Source organism: Pseudophryne corroboree, chromosome 6 (genome assembly GCF_028390025.1).
Source record: "Pseudophryne corroboree isolate aPseCor3 chromosome 6, aPseCor3.hap2, whole genome shotgun sequence".
Classification (NCBI taxonomy): domain Eukaryota; kingdom Metazoa; phylum Chordata; class Amphibia; order Anura; family Myobatrachidae; genus Pseudophryne; species Pseudophryne corroboree.
The window spans coordinates 87,813,687-87,839,181 of NC_086449.1; the positions used below are offsets into that span (position 1 = coordinate 87,813,687).

Sequence of the window (25,495 nt, forward strand, 5' to 3'; positions counted from 1 at the left end):
TTATATTTTAAGGCTAAATCAAACCTGTGAGTTGATAGGATTCTACACATCAAGATTATTGATCTCTGCTGTTCAGTACAATCTGTGGCTACACGCCAAACAGTTTTGCTGTGACCTGCAGTTTCTCCTGCAGCACATGTACATTGCTATGGAAAAATAGATTCAAGGAGTTTATATTTGTTTTTAATTGTCTATATAGTAAATATAATATTGCATAAACGTAAACATGCATTGGATGCAAGAGTAAAATGCGCTCCAAAATAATAATGCACTATTGCTGCCAATGCTGAGCTGCCCGCAAATGTGAAATGCGTCTCTTTGTGCATGCCTAAAGAAGTGCATCTCTTTTCTCCTCAAGATAGCAGGTGCAGATGCACTCAGAACATACCTCCCAACTTTTCTTATTTCGGACCCGGGACCCCTCTGCGTGGCAAAGCAGTGCCCGCCTTGAAAAAGGTCGTGGCCTCTGAAAAGGGGAGCGTGGCTTCACAGGAATGCCACAACTGCCTTCCACACCTCGCCTTTTTGTCACTGAGGGGGCATGTCCCCAGTCTCCCTGTCTCCTGTGAATAATGCGCACAGCATCTTTTCACTGCTGCTCTGCTAAGCAGAGCAGTGAGTAACAGGAGCCTCCCAATTAGGGCTGTCCACCGATGGTACCATCGATGATACCATCAATGATAACCATTGATGGCACATAAACCATCTATGGCGCACCATTGATGGTTTGCACCACTTGACGGTGCAGACCAATAAAAAATGGGTGCAGGGCTTAGCAGGTGTCAGAGGCGGGGCTATGCTCCGTATCCCAGCACCTTGCAAAAAAAAAAAATGTATAATTGTTTATGCTGTGCCTTCGATGGAGGGAAACCAACTGCCTCTCTTCCATCAATGGCAATAGCATTTGACATTGGCCATAAACCATCAATGATTAGGAATCATCGACGGTCGACGGCCATCCCTACTCCCAACTGCCCCACCCCCACCGCAGGACACTGCGTCCCAAAAAACGAGACTCTGGTGAAAATCGGGACAGTTGGGAGGTATGCTCAGAATATGACGGGAGGTGTAGCATTAAAGTGATGGCTACAAAATACTGAAACCAGTATAATTCAGAGGATGTATTCATGTGACCGGCGGGCAGGAGACCGACGGCCTCATAACCTCCCCCTACATCCCAAAGCCCCACAATCCCGACGGTCTGCATGTCAACCAACAGGGACTATTCCCACTTGTGGGTGTCCACGACACCCATAGAGTGGGAATAGAACCCGTGGCGACCTGCAGTCACCACCGAGCTCGCTGCGTGATGACCACAGTGAGCCTGCTAATGGCTTGCCCCCCCCAGCCAGGATTCCTCTGCCGGGATCCCGGCATCGGTATGCTGACCGCCGGTCAAGCATACCACACCCTAATTCAGGGGGTGCTGTATTCATACAGTACGCTGCAGAGAGCATGTAAAATGAAAATCAAACAAGACACAAATGCAATTAGTTTTTGTATTTATTTAAGTACACAATAATAAACATTTAATTAGCCTTCCCTTTTACAAGCTGACTGGGAAACCTGCTTTATTACCGCAACCTGGAATCCTGAGATCAGCGCGCAGCAGTATTATTATGAAAAATTAGCATAATAGCATATAGCCAATTAGACGCCACTATCAGTTCACAACTTGCATCAGGGCTGAGAGTACCCATGGGGGTGCATCTCTAAACAGGTTCATATGCCTTTGTTTGGCACTTAACATGGGAAGTATTTTACCACTTCCATCCTTTACTGCAGGGATGGGGAACCTTCGGCCCTCCAGCTGTTGTTGAACTACACATCCCAGCATGCCCTGCAACCGTTTTAGCATGGCCAAATAGCAAAACTGTAGCAAGGCGTGCTGGTATGTGTAGTTCAACAACAGTTGGAGGGCCAAAGGTTCCCCACCCCTGCTTTACTGTATTGAAGATGGCTACGCCCTCCCTACTAAACACGTCTTGGTCCACTTGTGCGAGAAGTCCTAAGTAGTAGCTATGAGTCAGTCGGCATATGTACGGTGATTTGGTGCGCATGTGCAGCGAGAAATAATGCACTGTCCAAACCTGCATGAACCACATAGATATTTCTAGGTGGAATAAAAGTCCCTATGTGCCAGAAATGCCCAATTTATTTCTATAGCTGGTCTAACCCAGGGGGTGAGTTAGATCTGATCGCTGGGCTGCAAACTTTGCTGTCCTGCGTTCAGATAGTCGCTGCCCCCAGGGGGAGTGTAAATTCGCTGTGCAATTGTGCGATCGCATGTGTACGCCGAGCTGCAAAAATCCAGTGTGTGCAGTGTGTGCGCAGCCCAGGACTTACTCCTACAGTGCGATGACATCAGGCTGATCGGGGCTGGAGCTGAAGTCAGACACCCTCCCTGAAAATGCTTGGGAACACCTGCGTTTTTCTGGACACTCCCAATAAATGCTCAGTTGCCACCCACAAACGGCTTCCTCCTGTCAATCACCTTGTGAACACCCGTGTGATCAGATTTTTTGCACCATCCCGTCACTGCCCAGCGATGCCCTTCGTTGTTTTCCGACGCGCGTGCGCATTGCGGTGTATATGCATGCGCAGTTAGGATCTGATCGCCCGCTGTGCGAAAACGAACAGTAGCGATCAGATCTGAATCACCCCCCTAGTCTTAAAATCTTATCACGTCTTTCTGCAAATAATGCATTGTATATAGGATAGGTACTGTATGTCATTCTATCAAAGTCAGTAGTCTGGGTATGTTCAGAGGGGCAGTTAGTTTGTGCCATTTTCCTGTCTGAGATGCTTTGCCTACAGCTCTGTCTGCTAGGATTTTAAAAGGTAATATTGATCCCTACAATGACTGCAAGGGTCATTCAGACAACCACTCCGGGCAATGCCATTGATTGCTCAACTGAGAATGGACGCACCATGTCCATTTTTTTCTGTATAGGTTCTGTTGAGCCTTTTTTCCTGCATTGATCCAAGCAAACATTGTAATCCACTTAGGGATGAATCAATTATCCTTTTTTTAAAGTCCAATCTTGAACGCATTCTCCTTTAATTTAAAACTAGCTATACAAAATGCTGTTCAGCAAAAACATAGGTATTAATATATCCTTAAGGGCCCCATACATCTGTGCCAAAATCCCAGATTCTCTGATCCAATCTGTTTTACTGAATGGCGGCCATCAATGATTGGGTATTCGTTGGGGAATCAAGGAAATTCTGCATGTTAAAATTTCCAGATTCCCTCACCCGGGTGACTTTAGCCAATAGTGCAGTGTTAGGCCTTGCAGCTGTTGGTTCGAGCAAAGTGCTTTTTGCAGTCAAACAGGAGTTTCTTGGCCTAATTCTGAGTTGATCGCAGCAGCAAATTTGTTAACAGTTAGGCAAAACCATGGGGGTAATTCCAAGTTGATCGCAGCAGGATTTTTGTTAGCAATTGGGCAAAACCATGTGCACTGCAGTGGGGCAGATGTAACGTGCAGAGAGAGTTAGATTTGGGTGGGGTGTTTTCAAACTGAAATCTAAATTGCAGTGTAAAAATAAAGCAGCCAGTATTTACCCTGCACAGAAACAAAATAACCAAATCTAACTCTCTCTGCAAATGTTATATCTGCCCCCCCTGCAGTGCACATGGGGGGTCATTCCGACCCGTTGGCTCGCTGCGTTTTAACGCAGCAGAATGAACAGGTCCCTGCTGCGTATGTGCCGGTGCTGTAGTGCGCCCGCGCATGCGGGACGGCCGAAGGCCGTAGCAGGATAGCGATTGCCTCTGCCTGATTGACAGACAGAGGCGATCGATGGGCGGAGGGGGCGAAATGGCGTCATTTGGTCGCCGTCTGTAGGCGCGGTCCGGCCAATGTAGGCGTGGCCGGACCGACCGGGGGGCGGGCCGCAGCGGCTGCGTGACATCATACGCAGCCGCTGCAGGCCAGGGAGCGAGGAGTAGCTCCCGGCCAGCGCTAAAGCTGCTCTGGCCGGGAGTTACTCCTGCAGTGCAAAGGCATCGCCGCTGTGCGATGCTTTTGCACTTCTGCGAGGGGGGCCGGACTGACATGCGGGGCGGAATAGCCCCGTGCTGGGCGTCCCCCCGCATGTCAGGAAAGATGATCGTAGCTGTGCAAAATTTTGCACAGCTACGATCAACTCGGAATGACCCCCATGGTTTTGCCCAATTGCTAACAAACTTGCTGCTGCGATCAACTCAGAATTACCCCCTTTATGCAGACGTTCTAAAATATCTAACCAAGATCGGGAAGTTGTCCAATATTGTAGTATACATTGACCATTAACTATAAAAGCACAACGGAATTTTCTGCATTATATAAGAAACTGCTAATAACTATGGAAATGCCCGGTAATACGGCCCTTGAAATCAATTGTTGGGCTCATTAGTAAATGAGCTCAACAGATGGCCACTGATTATTGCAATCTACTTGTCTGCGTGTTCATTTTCTGATCACACTATTAATTGGGGACCACCAAGTCCTTATATTGGGCCTAATTCAGACCTGATCGCAGCAGTAACATTTTTCTGTAATGGGCAAAACCATGGGGGTAATTCCGAGTTGTTGGCTCGCCAGCTGCTTTTAGCAGCATTGCACACGTTAAGCCGCTGTCCTCTGGGAGTGTATCTTAGCTTAGCAGAATAGCGAACGAAAGATTAGCAGAACTGCTACTAAATAATTCTTTGCAGTTTCTGAGTAGCTCCAGACCTACTCACAGATTGCGATCAGCTCAGTCCGTTTAGTTCCTGGTTTGATGTCACAAACACGCCCTGCGTTCGGCCAGCCACTCCCCCGTTTCTCCAGACACTCCCGCGTTTTTCTCTGACACGCCTGCATTTTTTAGCACACTCCCGGAAAACGCTCAGTTACCACCCAGAAACGCCCCTTTCCTGTCAATCACTCACCGATCAGCAGAGCAACTGAAAAGCGCCGCAGGATCCACAGCAAATCTACTAAGTTTTTAGTTAAATAACCAAGCGCATGCACCCTGCGTGCCTTGCGCATGCGCAATTAGCAACAAATCGCAGCATAGCGAAATTGGCAACGAGCGAACAACTCGGAATGACCTCCCATGTGCACTGCAGGGGGAGGGGGCAGATATAACATGTGCAGAGAGAGATTTGGGCTGGGTGTGTTCAAACTGAAATCTAAATTGCAGTGTAAAAATAAAGCAGCCAGTATTTATCCTGCACAGTCCCTGGGCTACAGCAGCAACTAAATAGTGCGGGGAGGGGGGGGGGGGGGGGGGTACAGGCCAGAGGCGACAGCAGGAAACACTGACGGCCGGCACACGCCGAAACTCTGCCCACCCTCTTTATATGTCTCACTGTCTGCTTGTAGCTGTGTAGCAGGGTTACTTCTGTCCTGCTACATCACTATTTGTCCCCTCGGCTGCAGCACCTCTTTCTGCCCTGGCTTCTGCAGCACCTCTTTCTGCCCTGGCTTCTGCAGCACCTCTCTCTGTCCCAGCTGTTGCAGAAGCACCTCTCTCTGCAGAGTAGCATGTATAAGCTGCTCTACTGCAGAGTTGTCTACCCTCCCTCATTCTGCAGGAGACTCCCTGAAATAGCAGCAATCTCCCTGACTCCCTGAATAGACCAGCAATTTCCCTGATTTTTCCTTACCCCCATTATGTAGCTGTTACATTCTTGGGGAAAAGATAAATTAGAGATATATACATTCAAATGGGATCATCAGCGCCATTTCCCTGTATTGGTTATAAGGCACAATGATCCCTATGGCTACATTTATTTTAAATAAGGTTTCTCATGGCCACTTACAGTATATGTGTATACAGTATACTAGCTTTGAGGCTCATTTACGTTTTGATGTAAGTCATTTTCATGACACGCCTCTCAGATGTAGCAGTACACGTACGCGCTTATAGGTGTTAATTTCACAATCTCCCTGAAATGCTTTTTCAAAAGTAGGCAAGTCTGCTCTACTGCAGCATAACATATGTAAGCGGCTCTACTGTGTTGTGTAATGTGTAATTGTGTATATGGGGCTCTACTGTGTGCCGTAAAGTGTATAAGGGGTACTGCTGATTGGTGTAATGTTAATAACGGACACTACTGTGGTGTAATGTGAATAACGGACAATACTGTGTGGTGTAATGTGAATAGCGGACAATACAGTAAGGTGTCCTCTGAATTGGTACTATGCTGTGGCCACGCCCCTTCCCCCCTGAAGCAATGCCCCTATATTTTTGCTGATCTCCCCTATTTTAAACATGGGGGTGCCCAAAGGAAACCTTCGCCCTGAGATCCACAAGGTCTAGAACCGGCCCTGTCATCGATTTAGGATTTTTAAATATTTTTATTTTCAAATGTATCATGTACCCAAGTCAGTACAAGAGAGGGGGCGCCGAAACATACCCTTGCTCTGGGCACCATGGCACCTAGCTACACCTCTTTGTGACAGACAAAACACTGCTGATCCCCAGGGACCTGAAACCAGCACATATATTACATACATCTATGCATGCATGTTTATATGTGCAAACCCGCTCCCCCTGCACTAGGTGGTGTGAGCTTCAGCCCAGGGGCTGCAACCGCCACTGCTTATAACTATAGGCTTGGCTTTTTACAGTATTGTGGATTCTGCAGTGTTTATTGGCTCAACCATTTTCAGCCAAGACCAGTTAGGGCCTCCCATTCATTCTCTCTACATGGATGAATGATACATGCCTATTATCGCCATCAGCTTACTATGGTCTTGCTGGCATGCCCACATATAGTGGTAGTCACTACCTTCTTTGTAATGGAACTCAACACTTATAATGGCAGCCCTGACAAAAAGATGGATAGCAGAGAAATCCCAGCCAAATAACATTCCTTTTCTTCTGTTTTGCCAGTTGCCTATACATTCCAGGGGAAACCAACAAAGAGTGATCTGTGACGTCCACTCACAGCATACATACCACACACACACACACACACACACACACACACACACACACACACACACACACACACACACTATCTCCCTCTCCCCCCTTTCTGTTAGGCGCTGCGGTCCGGGTTCCCTTCGCGGCCCGGCGCCTAGCAACTAGGGACGCCGAGCGTGTTGAGCCGCCGGGTCCCTAGCAACGCTAGGACGCCGTGCGCGCTGAGCCGCCGGCTCCCTAGCAACGCTAGGACGCCGGGCTCGCCGAGCTGCCAGGACCCTAGCAACGGGGACGCCACGGGCGGACCGCGTTCCCCGTTGCAGGGTCGATCTAGTTTAATTAAAGCACATGTTTCCTGGTCGTGCAGCAAGGCAGCTGCACGACATTTATGTTAATCAGGCTCTGGAACTCTGATTGGAGGAGTCAAGGTTTTAAGCCTTCCCAGTGCCTCACACAGACGCCGGTTATAGCTTCCTGCATGCTGCTTAGGTTTGCTGAACGTCAGTTCCTGTCCTGCTGTGTCCGGTCATTCCCGTTTCCAGAGTTCCCGAATCTTGGAGTTGTCATCTCATCCTAAGAAGTCTCTGGTCCTCTATTGTCCGCCACGGTCGCCAGAGAATCTCGTGTGGTGTTCGTGAGTTGCGGCTCTGCCGTGTGCTGCGGCTCAGCCCGCTATATTTTTTGTATTCTGTTTCGGAGCATTTGCGGAGGGTTCCGCTTCCACAAGTCCTCTCCGGAACTCGGCGGTGCCGGGTAGGAGAGTGGACAAGTGGTATTTTGGTTGTCCTTTTCCCTGGCGGTATTTCCGCACATACTTTAGTTTTAAGTTACCTTGTAGCCCCTGGCCTTGTTGCTGAGTTAGAGGGCCCCTTGTTATAACCCTGTCTCGGATTTCCCTTTGTCTCCCATTAAGACCTGAGGGGGCATCGGAGTTGGGCAGACGTAATCCGCCCTTCAAACGCGGCTGCCATGGGCTCAAGCAACCATAGTCTCGCAAGGGATTTCTGACAGCACGGGCGAGACAACGGAGTTAGGGCGCCAGGGGCTATTTTCCATTCCCGCTTCCTTTCCCAGCATTACGTTCCAGTGCTCAGGTCCTTGTCATAAAATCTCCTCAGACCAGAGTGCTGGAATCATAACATTATTATAACCGGCCATAACCAAAACTTAAAATTAAACGGGGTTTAATTTTTTCTCATTCAGTTTTTGTGAGAGTTTATCGGCCTCATGAATCCGTCAGGTTTAGGGCCGAATCCCGGTCAGCTCTTAGTAAACCAGATTCAAGAACTTACTCAGATGGTTCAGGATCTTTCTCTTCGGGTGAGATCGCAGGAAGATCTTTTACGAGCCTCCCCGAAGGTAGTCTCTGAACCAAAGATGCATTTGCCCGACCGTTTTTCCGGTGATAGAAAATAATTTTTTAATTTTAAAGAATCCTGTAAACTTTATTTTCGTTTAAGACCAACATCCTCTGGTAATGAATCTCAGCGGGTTGGGATTATTATTTCTTTACTCCAGGGGGATCCTCAGACCTGGGCATTTGGTTTAAGAGCAGAGGATCCTGCGTTATCTGTAGACGCCTTTTTTAAGTCTTTAGGGCTCTTGTATGATGACCCAGATAGAGAGGCGTCCGCTGAGAGTCAGCTGCGCGCTCTCAAACAAGGAAAAAATCCTGCGGAGGTTTATTGTACCGAATTTCGCCGTTGGTCGAATGACTGTGGCTGGAATGACCCTGCCCTGCGCAGTCAGTTTCGCCTCGGTTTATCTGAATCTATAAAAGACAGTCTCCTCCAGTACCCCGCTCCTGAGACTCATGATAAACTTATGGAGCTTGCTATAAAGATTGATCGTCGTCTCCGTGAGCGGAGGGCTGAAAGAGGAGCATCTGTAAGGTCTAGTCCATGTGTATATTCCATTCCAGAGGACGTCGAGGAGCCCATGCAGATGGGTCTCTCCCGGCTGTCTCCTGAAGAAAAAACCAGAAGACAAAATTCCGGTCTTTGTTTATACTGTGGTTGTAAGGGACATTTTGCTCGTAATTGCCCGAACAAGTCGGGAAACGCTTAGAGATGAGCGGGTTCGGTTCCTCGGAATCCGAACCCGCCCGAACTTCATGTTTTTTTTCACGGGTCCGAGCGACTCGGATCTTCCCGCCTTGCTCGGTTAACCCGAGCGCGCCCGAACGTCATCATGACGCTGTCGGATTCTCGCGAGGCTCGGATTCTATCGCGAGACTCGGATTCTATATAAGGAGCCGCGCGTCGCCGCCATTTTCACACGTGCATTGAGATTGATAGGGAGAGGACGTGGCTGGCGTCCTCTCCATTTAGATTAGGAGAGAGAGAGAGAGATTGACCTGAGGCTGATACTGTAGAAGAGAGTGCAGAGTTTAGTGACTGACCACAGTGACCACCAGCAGTGCAGTTGTTTTATTTAATATATCCGTTCTCTGCCTGAAAAAAACGGTACACACAGTGACTCAGTCACATACCATATCTGTGTGCACTGCTCAGCCCAGTGTGCTGCATGCCTGCATCATCTATGTATATATTATATATCTGACTGTGCTCAGCTCACACAGCTTATAATTGTGGGGGAGACTGGGGAGCACTGCAGTGCCAGTTATGTTATAGCAGGAGCCAGGAGTACAAGACAGTCACATACCATATCTGTGTGCACTGCTCAGCCCAGTGTGCTGCATCATCTATGTATATATTATATATCTGACTGTGCTCAGCTCACACAGCTTATAATTGTGGGGGAGACTGGGGAGCACTGCAGTGCCAGTTATAGGTTATAGCAGGAGCCAGGAGTACATATTATATTAAAATTAAACAGTGTACACTTTTGCTGCAGGAGTGCCACTGCCAGTGTGACTGACCAGTGACCTGACCACACTGACCACCAGTATAGTTAGTAGTATACTATATTGTGATTGCCTGAAAAAGTTAAACACTCGTCGTGTGACTTCACTTGTGTGGTGTTTTTTTTTTTATTCTATAAAAAACTCATTCTGCTGACAGACAGTGTCCAGCAGGTCCGTCATTATATAATATATATACCTGTCCGGCTGCAGTAGTGATATATATATATTTTTTATATCATTATTTATCATCCAGTCGCAGCAGACACAGTACGGTAGTTCACGGCTGTAGCTACCTCTGTGTCGGCACTCGGCAGTCCATCCATAATTGTATACCACCTACCCGTGGTTTTTTTTTCTTTCTTCTTTATACATACATACTACTACATCTCTTTATCAACCAGTCTATATTAGCAGCAGACACAGTACAGTACGGTAGTTCACGGCTGTGGCTACCTCTGTGTCGGCACTCGGCAGTCCGTCCATAATTGTATACCACCTAACCGTGGTTTTTTTTTCTTTCTTCTTCATACATACATACTACGACATCTCTTTATCAACCAGTCTATATTAGCAGCAGACACAGTACAGTACGGTAGTTCACGGCTGTGGCTACCTCTGTGTCGGCACTCGGCAGTCCGTCCATAATTGTATACCACCTAACCGTGGTTTTTTTTTTCTTTCTTCTTTATACATACATACTACGACATCTCTTTATCAACCAGTCTATATTAGCAGCAGACACAGTACAGTACGGTAGTTCACGGCTGTGGCTACCTCTGTGTCGGCACTCGGCAGTCCGTCCATAATTGTATACCACCTAACCGTGGTTTTTTTTTCTTTCTTCTTCATACATACATACTACGACATCTCTTTATCAACCAGTCTATATTAGCAGCAGACACAGTACAGTACGGTAGTTCACGGCTGTGGCTACCTCTGTGTCGGCACTCAGCAGTCCGTCCATAATTGTATACCACCTACCCGTGGTTTTTTTTTCTTTCTTCTTTATACATACATACTACTACATCTCTTTATCAACCAGTCTATTTTAGCAGCAGACACAGTACAGTACGGTAGTTCACGGCTGTGGCTACCTCTGTGTTGGCACTCGGCAGTCCGTCCATAATTGTATACCACCTACCCGTGGTTTTTTTTTCTTTCTTCTTCATACATACATACTACGACATCTCTTTATCAACCAGTCTATATTAGCAGCAGACACAGTACAGTACGGTAGTTCACGGCTGTGGCTACCTCTGTGTCGGCACTCGGCAGTCCGTCCATAATTGTATACCACCTAACCGTGGTTTTTTTTTCTTTCTTCTTCATACATACATACTACGACATCTCTTTATCAACCAGTCTATATTAGCAGCAGACACAGTACGGTAGTTCACGGCTGTAGCTACCTCTGTGTCGGCACTCGGCAGTCCGTCCATAATTGTATACTAGTATCCATCCATCTCCATTGTTTACCTGAGGTGCCTTTTAGTTGTGCCTATTAAAATATGGAGAACAAAAATGTTGAGGTTCCAAAATTAGGGAAAGATCAAGATCCACTTCCACCTCGTGCTGAAGCTGCTGCCACTAGTCATGGCCGAGACGATGAAATGCCAGCAACGTCGTCTGCCAAGGCCGATGCCCAATGTCATAGTACAGAGCATGTCAAATCCAAAACACCAAATATCAGTAAAAAAAGGACTCCAAAACCTAAAATAAAATTGTCGGAGGAGAAGCGTAAACTTGCCAATATGCCATTTACCACACGGAGTGGCAAGGAACGGCTGAGGCCCTGGCCTATGTTCATGGCTAGTGGTTCAGCTTCACATGAGGATGGAGGCACTCAGCCTCTCGCTAGAAAAATGAAAAGACTCAAGCTGGCAAAAGCAGTAGCACCGCAAAGAACTGTGCGTTCTTCGAAATCCCAAATCCACAAGGAGAGTCCAATTGTGTCGGTTGCGATGCCTGACCTTCCCAACACTGGACGTGAAGAGCATGCGCCTTCCACCATTTGCACGCCCCCTGCAAGTGCTGGAAGGAGTACCCGCAGTCCAGTTCCTGATAGTCAGATTGAAGATGTCAGTGTTGAAGTACACCAGGATGAGGAGGATATGGGTGTTGCTGGCGCTGGGGAGGAAATTGACCAGGAGGATTCTGATGGTGAGGTGGTTTGTTTAAGTCAGGCACCCGGGGAGACACCTGTTGTCCGTGGGAGGAATATGGCCGTTGACATGCCTGGTGAAAATACCAAAAAAATCAGCTCTTCGGTGTGGAACTATTTCAACAGAAATGCGGACAACAGGTGTCAAGCCGTGTGTTCCCTTTGTCAAGCTGTAATAAGTAGGGGTAAGGACGTTAACCACCTCGGAACATCCTCCCTTATACGTCACCTGCAGCGCATTCATAATAAGTCAGTGACAAGTTCAAAAACTTTGGGTGACAGCGGAAGCAGTCCACTGACCAGTAAATCCCTTCCTCTTGTAACCAAGCTCACGCAAACCACCCCACCAACTCCCTCAGTGTCAATTTCCTCCTTCCCCAGGAATGCCAATAGTCCTGCAGGCAATGTCACTGGCAATTCTGACGAGTCCTCTCCTGCCTGGGATTCCTCCGATGCATCCTTGCGTGTAACGCCTACTGCTGCTGGCGCTGCTGTTGTTGCTGCTGGGAGTCGATGGTCATCCCAGAGGGGAAGTCGTAAGCCCACTTGTACTACTTCCAGTAAGCAATTGACTGTTCAACAGTCCTTTGCGAGGAAGATGAAATATCACAGCAGTCATCCTGCTGCAAAGCGGATAACTGAGGCCTTGACAACTATGTTGGTGTTAGACGTGCGTCCGGTATCCGCCGTTAGTTCACAGGGAACTAGACAATTTATTGAGGCAGTGTGCCCCCGTTACCAAATACCATCTAGGTTCCACTTCTCTAGGCAGGCGATACCGAGAATGTACACGGACGTCAGAAAAAGACTCACCAGTGTCCTAAAAAATGCAGTTGTACCCAATGTCCACTTAACCACGGACATGTGGACAAGTGGAGCAGGGCAGGGTCAGGACTATATGACTGTGACAGCCCACTGGGTAGATGTATGGACTCCCGCCGCAAGAACAGCAGCGGCGGCACCAGTAGCAGCATCTCGCAAACGCCAACTCTTTCCTAGGCAGGCTACGCTTTGTATCACCGGTTTCCAGAATACGCACACAGCTGAAAACCTCTTACGGCAACTGAGGAAGATCATCGCGGAATGGCTTACCCCAATTGGACTCTCCTGTGGATTTGTGGCATCGGACAACGCCAGCAATATTGTGTGTGCATTAAATATGGGCAAATTCCAGCACGTCCCATGTTTTGCACATACCTTGAATTTGGTGGTGCAGAATTATTTAAAAAACGACAGGGGCGTGCAAGAGATGCTGTCGGTGGCCAGAAAAATTGCGGGACACTTTCGGCGTACAGGCACCACGTACAGAAGACTGGAGCACCACCAAAAACTACTGAACCTGCCCTGCCATCATCTGAAGCAAGAAGTGGTAACGAGGTGGAATTCAACCCTCTATATGCTTCAGAGGTTGGAGGAGCAGCAAAAGGCCATTCAAGCCTATACAATTGAGCACGATATAGGAGGTGGAATGCACCTGTCTCAAGCGCAGTGGAGAATGATTTCAACGTTGTGCAAGGTTCTGATGCCCTTTGAACTTGCCACATGTGAAGTCAGTTCAGACACTGCCAGCCTGAGTCAGGTCATTCCCCTCATCAGGCTTTTGCAGAAGAAGCTGGAGACATTGAAGGAGGAGCTAACACGGAGCGATTCCGCTAGGCATGTGGGACTTGTGGATGGAGCCCTTAATTCGCTTAACAAGGATTCACGGGTGGTCAATCTGTTGAAATCAGAGCACTACATTTTGGCCACCGTGCTCGATCCTAGATTTAAAGCCTACCTTGGATCTCTCTTTCCGGCAGACACAAGTCTGCTGGGGTTGAAAGACCTGCTGGTGAGAAAATTGTCAAGTCAAGCGGAACGCGACCTGTCAACATCTCCTCCTTCACATTCTCCCGCAACTGGGGGTGCGAGGAAAAGGCTCAGAATTCCGAGCCCACCCGCTGGCGGTGATGCAGGGCAGTCTGGAGCGACTGCTGATGCTGACATCTGGTCCGGACTGAAGGACCTGACAACGATTACGGATATGTCGTCTACTGTCACTGCATATGATTCTCTCACCATTGAAAGAATGGTGGAGGATTATATGAGTGACCGCATCCAAGTAGGCACGTCACACAGTCCATACTTATACTGGCAGGAAAAAGAGGCAATTTGGAGGCCATTGCACAAACTGGCTTTATTCTACCTAAGTTGCCCTCCCACAAGTGTGTACTCCGAAAGAGTGTTTAGTGCCGCCGCTCACCTTGTCAGCAATCGGCGTACGAGGTTACATCCAGAAAATGTGGAGAAGATGATGTTCATTAAAATGAATTATAATCAATTCCTCCGCGGAGACATTGACCAGCAGCAATTGCCTCCACAAAGTACACAGGGAGCTGAGATGGTGGATTCCAGTGGGGACGAATTGATAATCTGTGAGGAGGGGGATGTACACGGTGATATATCGGAGGGTGATGATGAGGTGGACATCTTGCCTCTGTAGAGCCAGTTTTTGCAAGGAGAGATTAATTGCTTCTTTTTTGGGGGGGGTCCAAACCAACCCGTCATATCAGTCACAGTCGTGTGGCAGACCCTGTCACTGAAATTATGGGTTGGTTAAAGTGTGCATGTCCTGTTTTGTTTATACAACATAAGGGTGGGTGGGAGGGCCCAAGGACAATTCCATCTTGCACCTCTTTTTTCTTTTATTTTTCTTTGCGTCATGTGCTGTTTGGGGAGGGTTTTTTGGAAGGGACATCCTGCGTGACACTGCAGTGCCACTCCTAAATGGGCCCGGTGTTTGTGTCGGCCACTAGGGTCGCTAATCTTACTCACACAGTCAGCTACCTCATTGCGCCTCTTTTTTTCTTTGCGTCATGTGCTGATTGGGGAGGGTTTTTTGGAAGGGACATCCTGCGTGACACTGCAGTGCCACTCCTAAATGGGCCCGGTGTTTGTGTCGGCCACTAGGGTCGCTAATCTTACTCACACAGTCAGCTACCTCATTGCGCCTCTTTTTTTCTTTGCGTCATGTGCTGATTGGGGAGGGTTTTTTGGAAGGGACATCCTGCGTGACACTGCAGTGCCACTCCTAAATGGGCCCGGTGTTTGTGTCGGCCACTAGGGTCGCTAATCTTACTCACACAGTCAGCTACCTCATTGCGCCTCTTTTTTTCTTTGCGTCATGTGCTGATTGGGGAGGGTTTTTTGGAAGGGACATCCTGCGTGACACTGCAGTGCCACTCCTAAATGGGCCCGGTGTTTGTGTCGGCCACTAGGGTCGCTAATCTTACTCACACAGTCAGCTACCTCATTGCGCCTCTTTTTTTCTTTGCGTCATGTGCTGATTGGGGAGGGTTTTTTGGAAGGGACATCCTGCGTGACACTGCAGTGCCACTCCTAGATGGGCCAGGTGTTTGTGTCGGCCACTAGTGTCGCTTAGCTTAGTCATCCAGCGACCTTGGTGCAAATTTTAGGACTAAAAATAATATTGTGAGGTGTGAGGTATTCAGAATAGACTGAAAATGAGTGGAAATTATGGTTTTTGAGGTTAATAATAATATGGGATCAAAATGACCCCCAAATTCTATGATTTAAGCTGTTTTTTAGTGTTTTTTTAAAAAAACACCCGAATCCAAAACACACCCGAATCCGACAAAAAAAATTCGGTGAGGTTTTGCCAAAACGCGGTCGAACCCAAAACACGGCCGCGGAACCGAACCCAAAACCAAAACACAAAACCCGAAAAATTTCAGGCGCTCATCTCTAGAAACGCTTTGACCAAGTGAATTGTGAGGGGGTTCACTTAGGTCTGCAGCTTATCTCCTCGAACAACTCTCTCTTAGTCCCCGTTAAGGTTTCCTTTGGCAGCCTCAGTTCTTTGGTGTCGGCTTTTGTCGACAGTGGAGCTGCAGGAAGCTTAATGGATTTAACTTGGGCTAAGGCCTTAGGTATTCCGCAGTTACCATTAGATAGATGTATCACCATGCACGGCTTAGATGGGGGTCCGCTTTCTAATGGGATAATTACTCACCGTACACCTCCAGTAGTACTTACCGTAGGAGCATTACATTCCGAAAATATTGAATTTTACCTTACACATTGCCCGGCAGTTCCTGTTGTTCTGGGTCACCCCTGGCTGGCCTTTCATAATCCCACCATTGATTGGCGGTCCGGGGAGATTTCCCCAATGGGGTACTATTTGTGCTAAAGAATGTATTTCTTATCCAGTCAGGGTTGCAGCAGTCGTCCCTGAGCTCATTCCTGTGGAATACCAGGATTTTGCTGATGTGTTCTCCAAAGGCAATGCGGACATTCTGCCTCCCCATCGGTCCTATGATTGCGCAATTGAACTAGTTCTAGGGGCCACTTTGCCTAAGGGGAGATTATATGCCTTGTCCGGGCCAGAAACCACGGCCATGAATAGTTATATTCAGGAAAGCCTAAAGAAGGGATTTATTAGACCATCAAAATCTCCCTTAAGTGCTGGTTTTTTCTTTGTGGAGAAAAAAGATGGCTCGCTAAGACCATGCATTGATTTTAGGGCACTGAATAAGATCTCTGTTAAAAATACCTATCCCTTGCCGTTAATTTCTGTACTCTTTGATCAGTTACGTTCCGCCGTGATTTTCTCTAAAATTGACCTTAGGGGAGCTTACAACCTCATCCGAATTAAATCTGGGGATGAGTGGAAGACGGCTTTCAGCACTCAGTCGGGTCACTATGAATACCTGGTGATGCCGTTCGGCCTGTCAAATGCTCCGGCGGTTTTTCAAGACCTCATTAATGATGTTCTCCGTGACTTCCTTGGGAAATTCGTGGTCGTTTATTTAGACGACATCTTGATATATTCTGAGTCGATGGAACAACATGTTACCCAGGTGCGTCTGGTTCTTCAAAAGTTACGTGAGAATCATTTATATGCCAAGCTGGAGAAGTGTGATTTTCACATCACAGAGCTATCTTTTTTAGGGTACATAATTTCTCCCCAGGGATTTTCCATGGAACCGAAGAAGCTCCAGGCCATCCTTAATTGGGCGCAACCCACTAATTTAAAAGCAATTCAGCGCTTTTTAGGGTTTGCGAATTATTATAGGCGGTTCATTCATACTTTTTCTGACCTGGTCGCTCCCATAGTAGCGCTGACTAAAAAAGGAGCGGATCTCTCCAATTGGTCGCATGAAGCTGAGTTGTCCTTCCGGGCCTTGAAACAAGCCTTTGTCTCGGCTCCTGTCCTCAGACATCCTAATCCGGAACTGCCCTTTATTGTGGAGGTTGATGCCTCAGAGGTTGGAGTGGGGGCTGTCCTTTCTCAGGAAGATCCGGAGTCTCTGGAGTTACATCCTTGTGCCTTCATGTCCAGGAAATTCTCCTCCGCTGAATCCAACTATGACGTTGGTAATCGGGGAGTTACTGGCAGTAAAATGGGCTTTCGAGGAGTGGAGGCATTGGCTGGAGGGAGCTAGACATACTATTTCAGTTTTTACTGACCATAAAAACCTGCAGTATATTGAATCAGCTAAACGGCTTAATGCTCGGCAGGCACGTTGGGCATTATTTTTTACTCGTTTCAGGTTTATAATCACCTTCAGGCCTGGTTCCAAGAATACGAAAGCTGATGCCCTCTCACGTAGCTTTCTTCCGGTTCACAATAGCAATCCTGTTGTTACCCCCATAGTTCCATCTTCGGTCATCCGGGCAGGCCTCACACAAGATTTATTTACTCAGTTAAACCAGCTTCAACACCAAGCTCCTAGACTTACTCCTGCTGGTCGTCTTTATGTCCCTGAATTTTTGAGAGGCACTGTTTTAGCTGAGTTTCATGACAACAAAGTCTCAGGGCATCCGGGTATCACTAAGACCTTGGAGTTAGTCTCTCGCTCAGTGTGGTGGCCTAGTCTTCCTAAAGACGTTAAGGAATTCGTCCATTCCTGTCAGGTTTGTGCACAGCATAAGGTTCCTCGTTCGTTGCCTATCGGGCAACTCATGCCTTTAACTGTTCCTCTCAGGCCATGGTCTCATATTTCCATGGATTTTGTGGTTGACCTTCCCCTTTCAGCCGGATTCCGAGTCATTTGGGTGGTAGTGGACCGTTTTAGCAAAATGGCTCATTTTATTGCTCTTCCCCGATTGCCTTCTGCTCAGGGGTTGGCAGTTTTGTTCCTCCGCCATGTGTTCAGGCTTCATGGTTTGCCCACTGATATTGTTTCTGATCGGGGTCCACAATTCATCGCACGATTCTGGAAACGTTTTTGTGTCTCATTGAAGATGAAACTGTCTTTAACATCTGGTTACCACCCACAGTCTAACGGGCAAACCGAACGAGTCAACCAGTCACTAAAACAGTATTTACGTTTGTATTCGTCCAAACTCCAGAATGATTGGTCCGAGTTTCTCCCTTTGGCTGAATTTTCTTATAATAACTCTTGTCATTCCTCCACCAAAGAGTCTCCGTTCTTTTCAGTTTTTGGTTTTCACCCTAGAGCCAACTCTTTTTTTCTCCAGTTTCCTCGTTGTCCTTAACCTCCCATCTCCGAACAATTTGGAGAAAAGTGCACTTTGCTCTCAGAAAAGCGGCCTTCCGAGAAAATAAATTTTCTGATAGGCTCCGACGTCCTTGCACTTTTAAGGTGGGAGATAAGGTGTGGTTGTCAATTTCCAACATCAAGCTTCGACAATCCTCGGCTAGACTGGGACCCAAATTTATTGGACCGTTTCTTATCATTAAGAAGGTCAACCCAGTTGCCTTTCGGCTACGTTTACCTAGATCTCTCAGAATTGGAAATACCTTTCACTGTTCCCTGTTGAAACAATATGTTTCTTCCAGTAGATTTCCTCGGAGGACCCCTCAGGGTAGATCTCCGGTGGATGTACAGGGACAACAGGAGTTCTTGGTGGAGAAGGTTCTTGATTCTAAAGTGTCCCGGGGTCGGCTTTATTTTTTGGTCCACTGGAAAGGCTATGGTCCGGAGGAAAGGTCTTGGGTCCTGGATAAGGATCTTCATGCCCCTAAACTCAAGAGATAATTTTTTCTGGAATTTCCTCAGAAACCTGGCTTTAGGGGTTCATTGACCCCTCCTCAAGGGGGGGGTACTGTTAGGCGCTGCGGTCCGGGTTCCCTTCGCGGCCCGGCGCCTAGCAACTAGGGACGCCAAGCGTGCTGAGCCGCCGGGTCCCTAGCAACGCTAGGACGCCGTGCGCGCTGAGCCGCCGGCTCCCTAGCAACGCTAGGACGCCGGGCGCGCCGAGCCGCCTTGACCCTAGCAACGGGGACGCCACGGGCGGACCGCGTTCCCCGTTGCAGGGTCGATCTAGTTTAATTAAAGCACATGTTTCCTGGTCGTGCAGCAAGGCAGCTGCACGACATTTATGTTAATCAGGCTCTGGAACTCTGATTGGAGGAGTCAAGGTTTTAAGCCTTCCCAGTGCCTCACACAGACGCCGGTTATAGCTTCCTGCATGCTGCTTAGGTTTGCTGAACGTCAGTTCCTGTCCTGCTGTGTCCGGTCATTCCCGTTTCCAGAGTTCCCGAATCTTGGAGTTATCATCTCATCCTAAGAAGTCTCTGGTCCTCTATTGTACGCCACGGTCGCCAGAGAATCTCGTGTGGTGTTCGTGAGTTGCGGCTCTGCCGTGTGCTGTGGCTCAGCCCGCTATATTTTTTGTATTCTGTTTCGGAGCATTTGCGGAGGGTTCCGCTTCCACAAGTCCTCTCCGGAACTCGGCGGTGCCGGGTAGGAGAGTGGACAAGTGGTATTTTGGTTGTCCTTTTCCCTGGCGGTATTTCCGCACATACTTTAGTTTTAAGTTACCTTGTAGCCCCTGGCCTTGTTGCTGAGTTAGAGGGCCCCTTGTTATCACCCTGTCTCGGATTTCCCTTTGTCTCCCATTAAGACCTGAGGGGGCATCGGAGTTGGGCAGACGTAATCCGCCCTTCAAACGCGGCTGCCATGGGCTCAAGCAACCATAGTCTCGCAAGGGATTTCTGACAGCACGGGCGAGACAACGGAGTTAGGGCGCAAGGGGCTATTTTCCATTCCCGCTTCCTTTCCCAGCATTACGTTCCAGTGCTCAGGTCCTTGTCATAAAATCTCCTCAGACCAGAGTGCTGGAATCATAACACTCTCTCTCTCATTCTCTCCCTCTCACACCCTCTCTCTCACTCTATGTCTCACCCTACCTACTGTAAAAACGCACCAGCCAATCATTACGGGTTTGAAAAATGACAGTTAAGAGTCAAGGTGCGTTATCACCTCCCACCTATCACTTCTTTATCACTTCTCCAGGCTTAATACATCTGCCCCACTATTTCAAGTGACTTAAAGGCAGGTAAGCAATGTAACAAGGCAATGAGGAAGGCTAGTCAGATGCTTGGCTGCATAGGGAGAGGAATCAGCAGCAGAAAGAAGTAATAATGCCACTGTCTAGGTCATTGGTATGGTCTCATCTAGAATACAGTGTTTAATTCAGGAGGCCATATCTTCAGATGGATATTAATACATTAGAGACTGTACAAAGAAGGGCAACTAAAATGGTACATGGCGTACATCACAAAACGTACCCAGAAAGACTAAAATAACTTAATATGTATAGTTTGGAGCAGAGAAGGAAATGGGGGGACATGATAGATAGGCTGAGACAGGCTGTGGGGAGGAGGGGTAGGGTTAGGCACTAAGGGGGAGGTTAGGGTTAGGCTTTGGGAAGGGAGGATTAGGATTATGTGGTAAGGGAGAGGGGATAGTATACTTACCTCGCCCCTGTCAGGATTTTGAACTTCGGGATCCCGGAACCGGTATTGTGGCCGTCGGCATCCTGTCCGCAGGTCAAACATACCGAAACCGGGGGCAGTGTGTGTGTGTGTGTGTGTGTGTGTGTGTGTGTGTGTGTGTGTGTGAATGTGTGTGTGGAGCGAGGGGAGAAGGAGGAGTATGGTTGGGTGCCAAAGGATATTCTTGCATGGGGCTCCACTTGATCTGTAACCGGCCCTGCGTGAAACACGGGTCTTTGGTCTCCCGTCCACCAGCTGCAGAGCCGGCGCTACCATTAGGCAGCTTTAAGCAGCTGCCTATGGGCGTCGGCACTTCAAGGGCGGAACTGAGTGAAAAAAAAATTAAGGCTGTGAGTGACAGGGTGTGTGCTGCGCAGCCTATGCTTGCGTGAAGGGTTGTGAGACTCCTGCGGCTGCTCCATGTTCACCCGATGTCGGATCTGCCAGACTGGAGCTGCATGTTCAGGGCCTGTCGCCGCCTCCCCCTTCTGCGTCTCTCACTCCCACCTGTGTTCCCCGCCGTGACCTGTTGACCGGCATCACAAGTTGTGCAAAGAGCTGCTGCTGGAGTCCGGGGAGGAGGGCATGACGAGGCGGCACTTTCACCTGGGGCGACATCCGGACCACCAGCTGATCTGATCTCCCTCCCAGCGGCCCTGACCGGCGGCGCAGCGGCGGCAGAGAGTCCAAGCACAGCAAGCACCACCCCATGCAGGAGTTCATTTTCAAAGGCTACATCTGCCGGCTGTCCACCCTCATCGAGAGCCACAGGAGGAAAACCACGGTCAGTGTCTTGCACCTCAGCTGCTGTCATACATTTGACCAGCAGGGGGTGCTGTAGCAGCTGCACCTCTTTAGTGCCTGAGAGGTGCCAGCGGCCTCAACATGCAAAATGTGTGAATATATATAGTGTCTATGTAAATATATATATATATATATATATATATATATATATTATATATATATATATTATCACAGACCAGCTCCTGGTATTACTTATTAATAATTCTGTGATATAGTTTCCAGTGTCCCAATGCCCATTTTTTGGGGGGAGTTTAAGACTTCAGACCTGTTAGCAATAAGTTTTCAATTAATAATTAGACTTATACTGGACGAAGTCCGACTACTGATGAAACACGTTGGGCATGGCCAACAGAACACGTGATGCGCTGACGTCTCACGCCGCTTGAAATGCTGCGATCTGGCTCGGGAGTGGCCCGTTCGGCTGAGAGACACACTGTGAGCTTCCTCCAGTGTTACACCATCCGGAGGTGGAGAGATGGGTGTTGCAGCCAGAGTTTTTTTTAACTATGATGTATGTTAACTTTTTATTTCAGTAAACGCTGTGATTATCTATTCACTGTGTGCACCCTCCATATTTGTTTTCTATGTACTGCTGGTAATCTCCATTGATGAGGCAGAAGGGAAGGAGCTGCACTGCATAGGAATCTGCCTGAGAGTGAAGACTGCTTGGATTAAAGGGGGTCATTCCGAGTTGATCGCTCGCTAGCAGTTTTTAGCAGCCGTGCAAACGCTAAGCCGCCGCCCATTGGGAGTGTCTCTTTGCTTAGCAGAAGTACGAACTAATGCATCACAGAGCGGCAGCAAACAAAAATTGTGCAGTTTCTGCAGTAGCTGCAGACCTACTCAGCGCTTGCGATCACTGCAGACCATTCAGTTCCGGATCTGACGTCACAAACACGCCCTGCATTCTCCCAGCCATGCCTGTGTTTTTCCTGGCACGCCTGCGTTTTTCCGAACACTCCCTGAAAACGGTGAGTTGACACCTAGAAACGCCCCTTTCCTGTCAATCACTCTGCGGCGGCCATTGCATCTAAAAAGCTTCGCTAGACCTTGTGTGAAACTACATCGGCCGTTGTGAAAGTACTTCGCGCGTGCGCATTGTGCCTCATACGCATGCGCAGAAGTGCCGTTTTTTCACTTAATCGCTGCGCTGCAAACATTTTTAGCTAGTGATCAACTCGGAATGACCCCCCAAAGTGTGATTCCCCTATTATCCACATGTATATCCCTCCAAACCTCTCCCTAATCATAACCCCAAACCAGTAAGGCAGACTGGTTGGGTCATATGGCTCTATGTGAAGAAAATATTCTTTGGCGCGGCTATAATTCACATTTATCAGGCAGTGGCTGTGGAATACATAAAATGCCACCTTCGCACTTTATCATCTGAGGAGCTGAGTATTTTGTGGGGTGCAATGAAGATTTGCCTAGGGTGCTAAGAAACCTTGCACCGGCCCTGACCAGCTGATCTCCTTTGTCAGGTCTCCTTCTGTGTCATGACATCTCTTCCATAGTACTGAGCACGAGGAGGTGTCGGATGGCGGCGGGTGCAGGAGCAGGGCTTTAGGCAAGTACAGTCCTGTGTCTGTGTAGCATAACTTGTAAGCAACATTACTTGTGGGCATTATGTGTAAAGGACACTACTACTGTGGGCATTATGTGTAAGGTGCACTACTACTGTAGGCATTATGTGTACAATGGGCACTACTACTGTAGGCATTCTGTGTAAGGGGCACTACTACTGTGGGAATTCTGTATAAGGGGCACTAATATGGAGAGTAACATGTATAGGGGGCACTATACTGTGTGGTGCAACATGTATAAGGGGTACTACTACATAGCATAATGTGAATAAGGGGCACTACTGTGTGTTGTAATGTGAATAAAGGACACTACTATGTCCTTTATGAATCATGGTGACTATGTGCTGTGTCATGTAAATAAGATTGTGCTACTGTGTGGCATAATTTGAAATAGGGTTACTATTGTGTGACCACGCCTCTTGCTACGCGACCTTTGGCATGCACTGTCTCATTGTAAATTAAGGGAAGGAGGGTGCAAATTTATAGCTTGCAGTGGGACGCCGAACACCCTAGCACCGGACCTGTCCATAGATAACAAGTACAAAAAAAAAAACTTTGGTAGCTGAACATGTCCTGCTTAGAGGAAAAAATAAACCAGTAATTTCCTGACTCACAGTTGATTCAATACAGTGAATACGTCACGCTGCCTTTTCCTGTCCTGAAATTCCACGGTGTACATTATATTCCTAACCTTCCATACTAAACTGTTACCACTAGATGTCCACAGCGCTCCCCGGAATCAGACAAAGCTCTCATCTGTCTAAATGGGAGGTGAATTACCTGTTAATTGCACAAGATGGCGCTCGTCGAATCTGCAATGTAGCCAGCCCGCCACCATGTCCCCTCCCGGCCACTGTGTGTCGCTGTTCTCCCCCTCCCATAACCCCCCGCGCCGGCCGTTGTGCCCGCCTCTGTAAAGATGGCGACGGTGTCGGTGTTTCCCGGCGTGCGGCTCCTCAGTATCGGGGACGCGAACGGGGAGATTCAGAGACACGCGGAGCAGCGGGAGCTGCGGCTGGAGACACGGGGAGGGGATATAGCGCTGTATAATGGTACGTATATTGTGCCTGGAGGGGCAGAGGGCAGCTAGCGCTATATGGCCGATACTGCTTATACGCAGGAGAGGGCAGATAGCGCTGTATAGTGGTATGCATATACTGCATACAGGCAGGGTGAAGGTAGATATGAGGTATATAGAGGTATGCATACACTGCTTATTGGCAGTAGAGTGCAGCTAGTGTTATATAGTGGTATGCATACATTGCATACAGGCAGGAGAGGACAGATAGAGCTATATAGGGGTATACATACACTGCTTATTGGCAGGAGAGTGCAGCTAGTGTTATATAGGGGTATGCATATACTGAATACAGGTAGGAGAAGACGGCTAATGCCACATAGGGCATACATATACTGCATGCAGGCAGAGGGAAGATAACGCTGTATAGGGGTATGCATATACAGCATCAGCAGGAGAGGGCAGTTAGTGCTGTATAGAGGTATACGTACAGTATACTGCATACCGGAAGGAGAGGGTAAATAGGAGGTATATAGGGACATACATATACTGTATACAGGCAGGGTGAAGGCATATAGAGGTATACATACACTGCATACGGGCAGGCGAGGACAGATAGAGCTATATAGGGGTATACATACACTGCTTATTGGCAGGAGAGTGCAGGTAGTGTTATATGGTAGCGTATAGTTTACCTTTGTGGAGAGGACCTTTCCCATCACCCCTTGGGTCCATGTCACAATCTATTTGTAATAGTAAAGTATGGCGAGCGGAGCGAGACACCGAGCCCGCGAGGGTCCAATGCTATATAGAAAAAAAAATTGCCCCAGACGAACAGACAATGAAGAAAATATTTAGGTGCTGTAAGGGCGGAAGTTCTCTCCTGCCCTCTCGTTTTGTCACTTCCAGGTCCTGAGCACGAAGGTGACATAGACACAACCAGTGTTATATAGGGGTATACATAAACTGCATATAGGTAGAAAACAGCTAATGCCACATAGGGCATACATATACTGCATGCAGGCAGGGGAGGGCAGATAGGAGGTATATAGGGACATACATATACTGCATGCAGGCAGGGGAGGGCAGATAGGAGGTAGATAGGGACATACATATACTGCATACAGGCAGGAGAGGACAGCTAGCGCTATATAGGGGCACATATACTGCATACAGGCAGGAGAGGACAGCTAGCGCTATATAGGGGCACACATATACTGCATACAGGCAGGAAAGGATAGCTATCGCTATATAGGGGCACACATATACTGCATACAGGCAGGAGAGGACAGCTAGCGCTATATAGGGGCACATATACTGCATACAGGCAGGAGAGGACAGCTAGCGCTATATAGGGGCACACATATACTGCATACAGGCAGGAAAGGATAGCTATCGCTATATAGGGGCACAC

The 25,495-nt window shown here is 48.1% G+C and overlaps 1 protein-coding gene and 1 long non-coding RNA gene across 4 annotated transcripts in view; one reads left to right on the forward strand and one right to left on the reverse strand.

Annotated features, from left to right (window-relative positions):
* Positions 1-24: 24 nt before the first annotated feature.
* LOC134936390 (uncharacterized) lies at positions 25-23,937 on the reverse strand. The gene is made up of 2 exons (XR_010180490.1): positions 23,844-23,937; positions 25-146 (listed from the first exon to the last, which is right to left on the reverse strand). It is a non-coding gene; the product is annotated as an uncharacterized LOC134936390 (long non-coding RNA).
* The window catches only part of CARM1 (coactivator associated arginine methyltransferase 1), a 30,856-nt gene continuing 29,284 nt past the window's right edge, over positions 23,924-25,495 (forward strand). Inside the window, exon 1 of one of the 3 annotated variants that reach the window (XM_063931424.1) lies at positions 23,924-24,115. In XM_063931424.1, the coding sequence (XP_063787494.1) occupies positions 23,983-24,115 (133 nt within the window). In that variant the 5' untranslated portion in view covers positions 23,924-23,982. The remainder of the gene's footprint in view (positions 24,116-25,495) is intronic. The other 2 variants (XM_063931423.1, XM_063931422.1) reach the window with 2 other exon arrangements.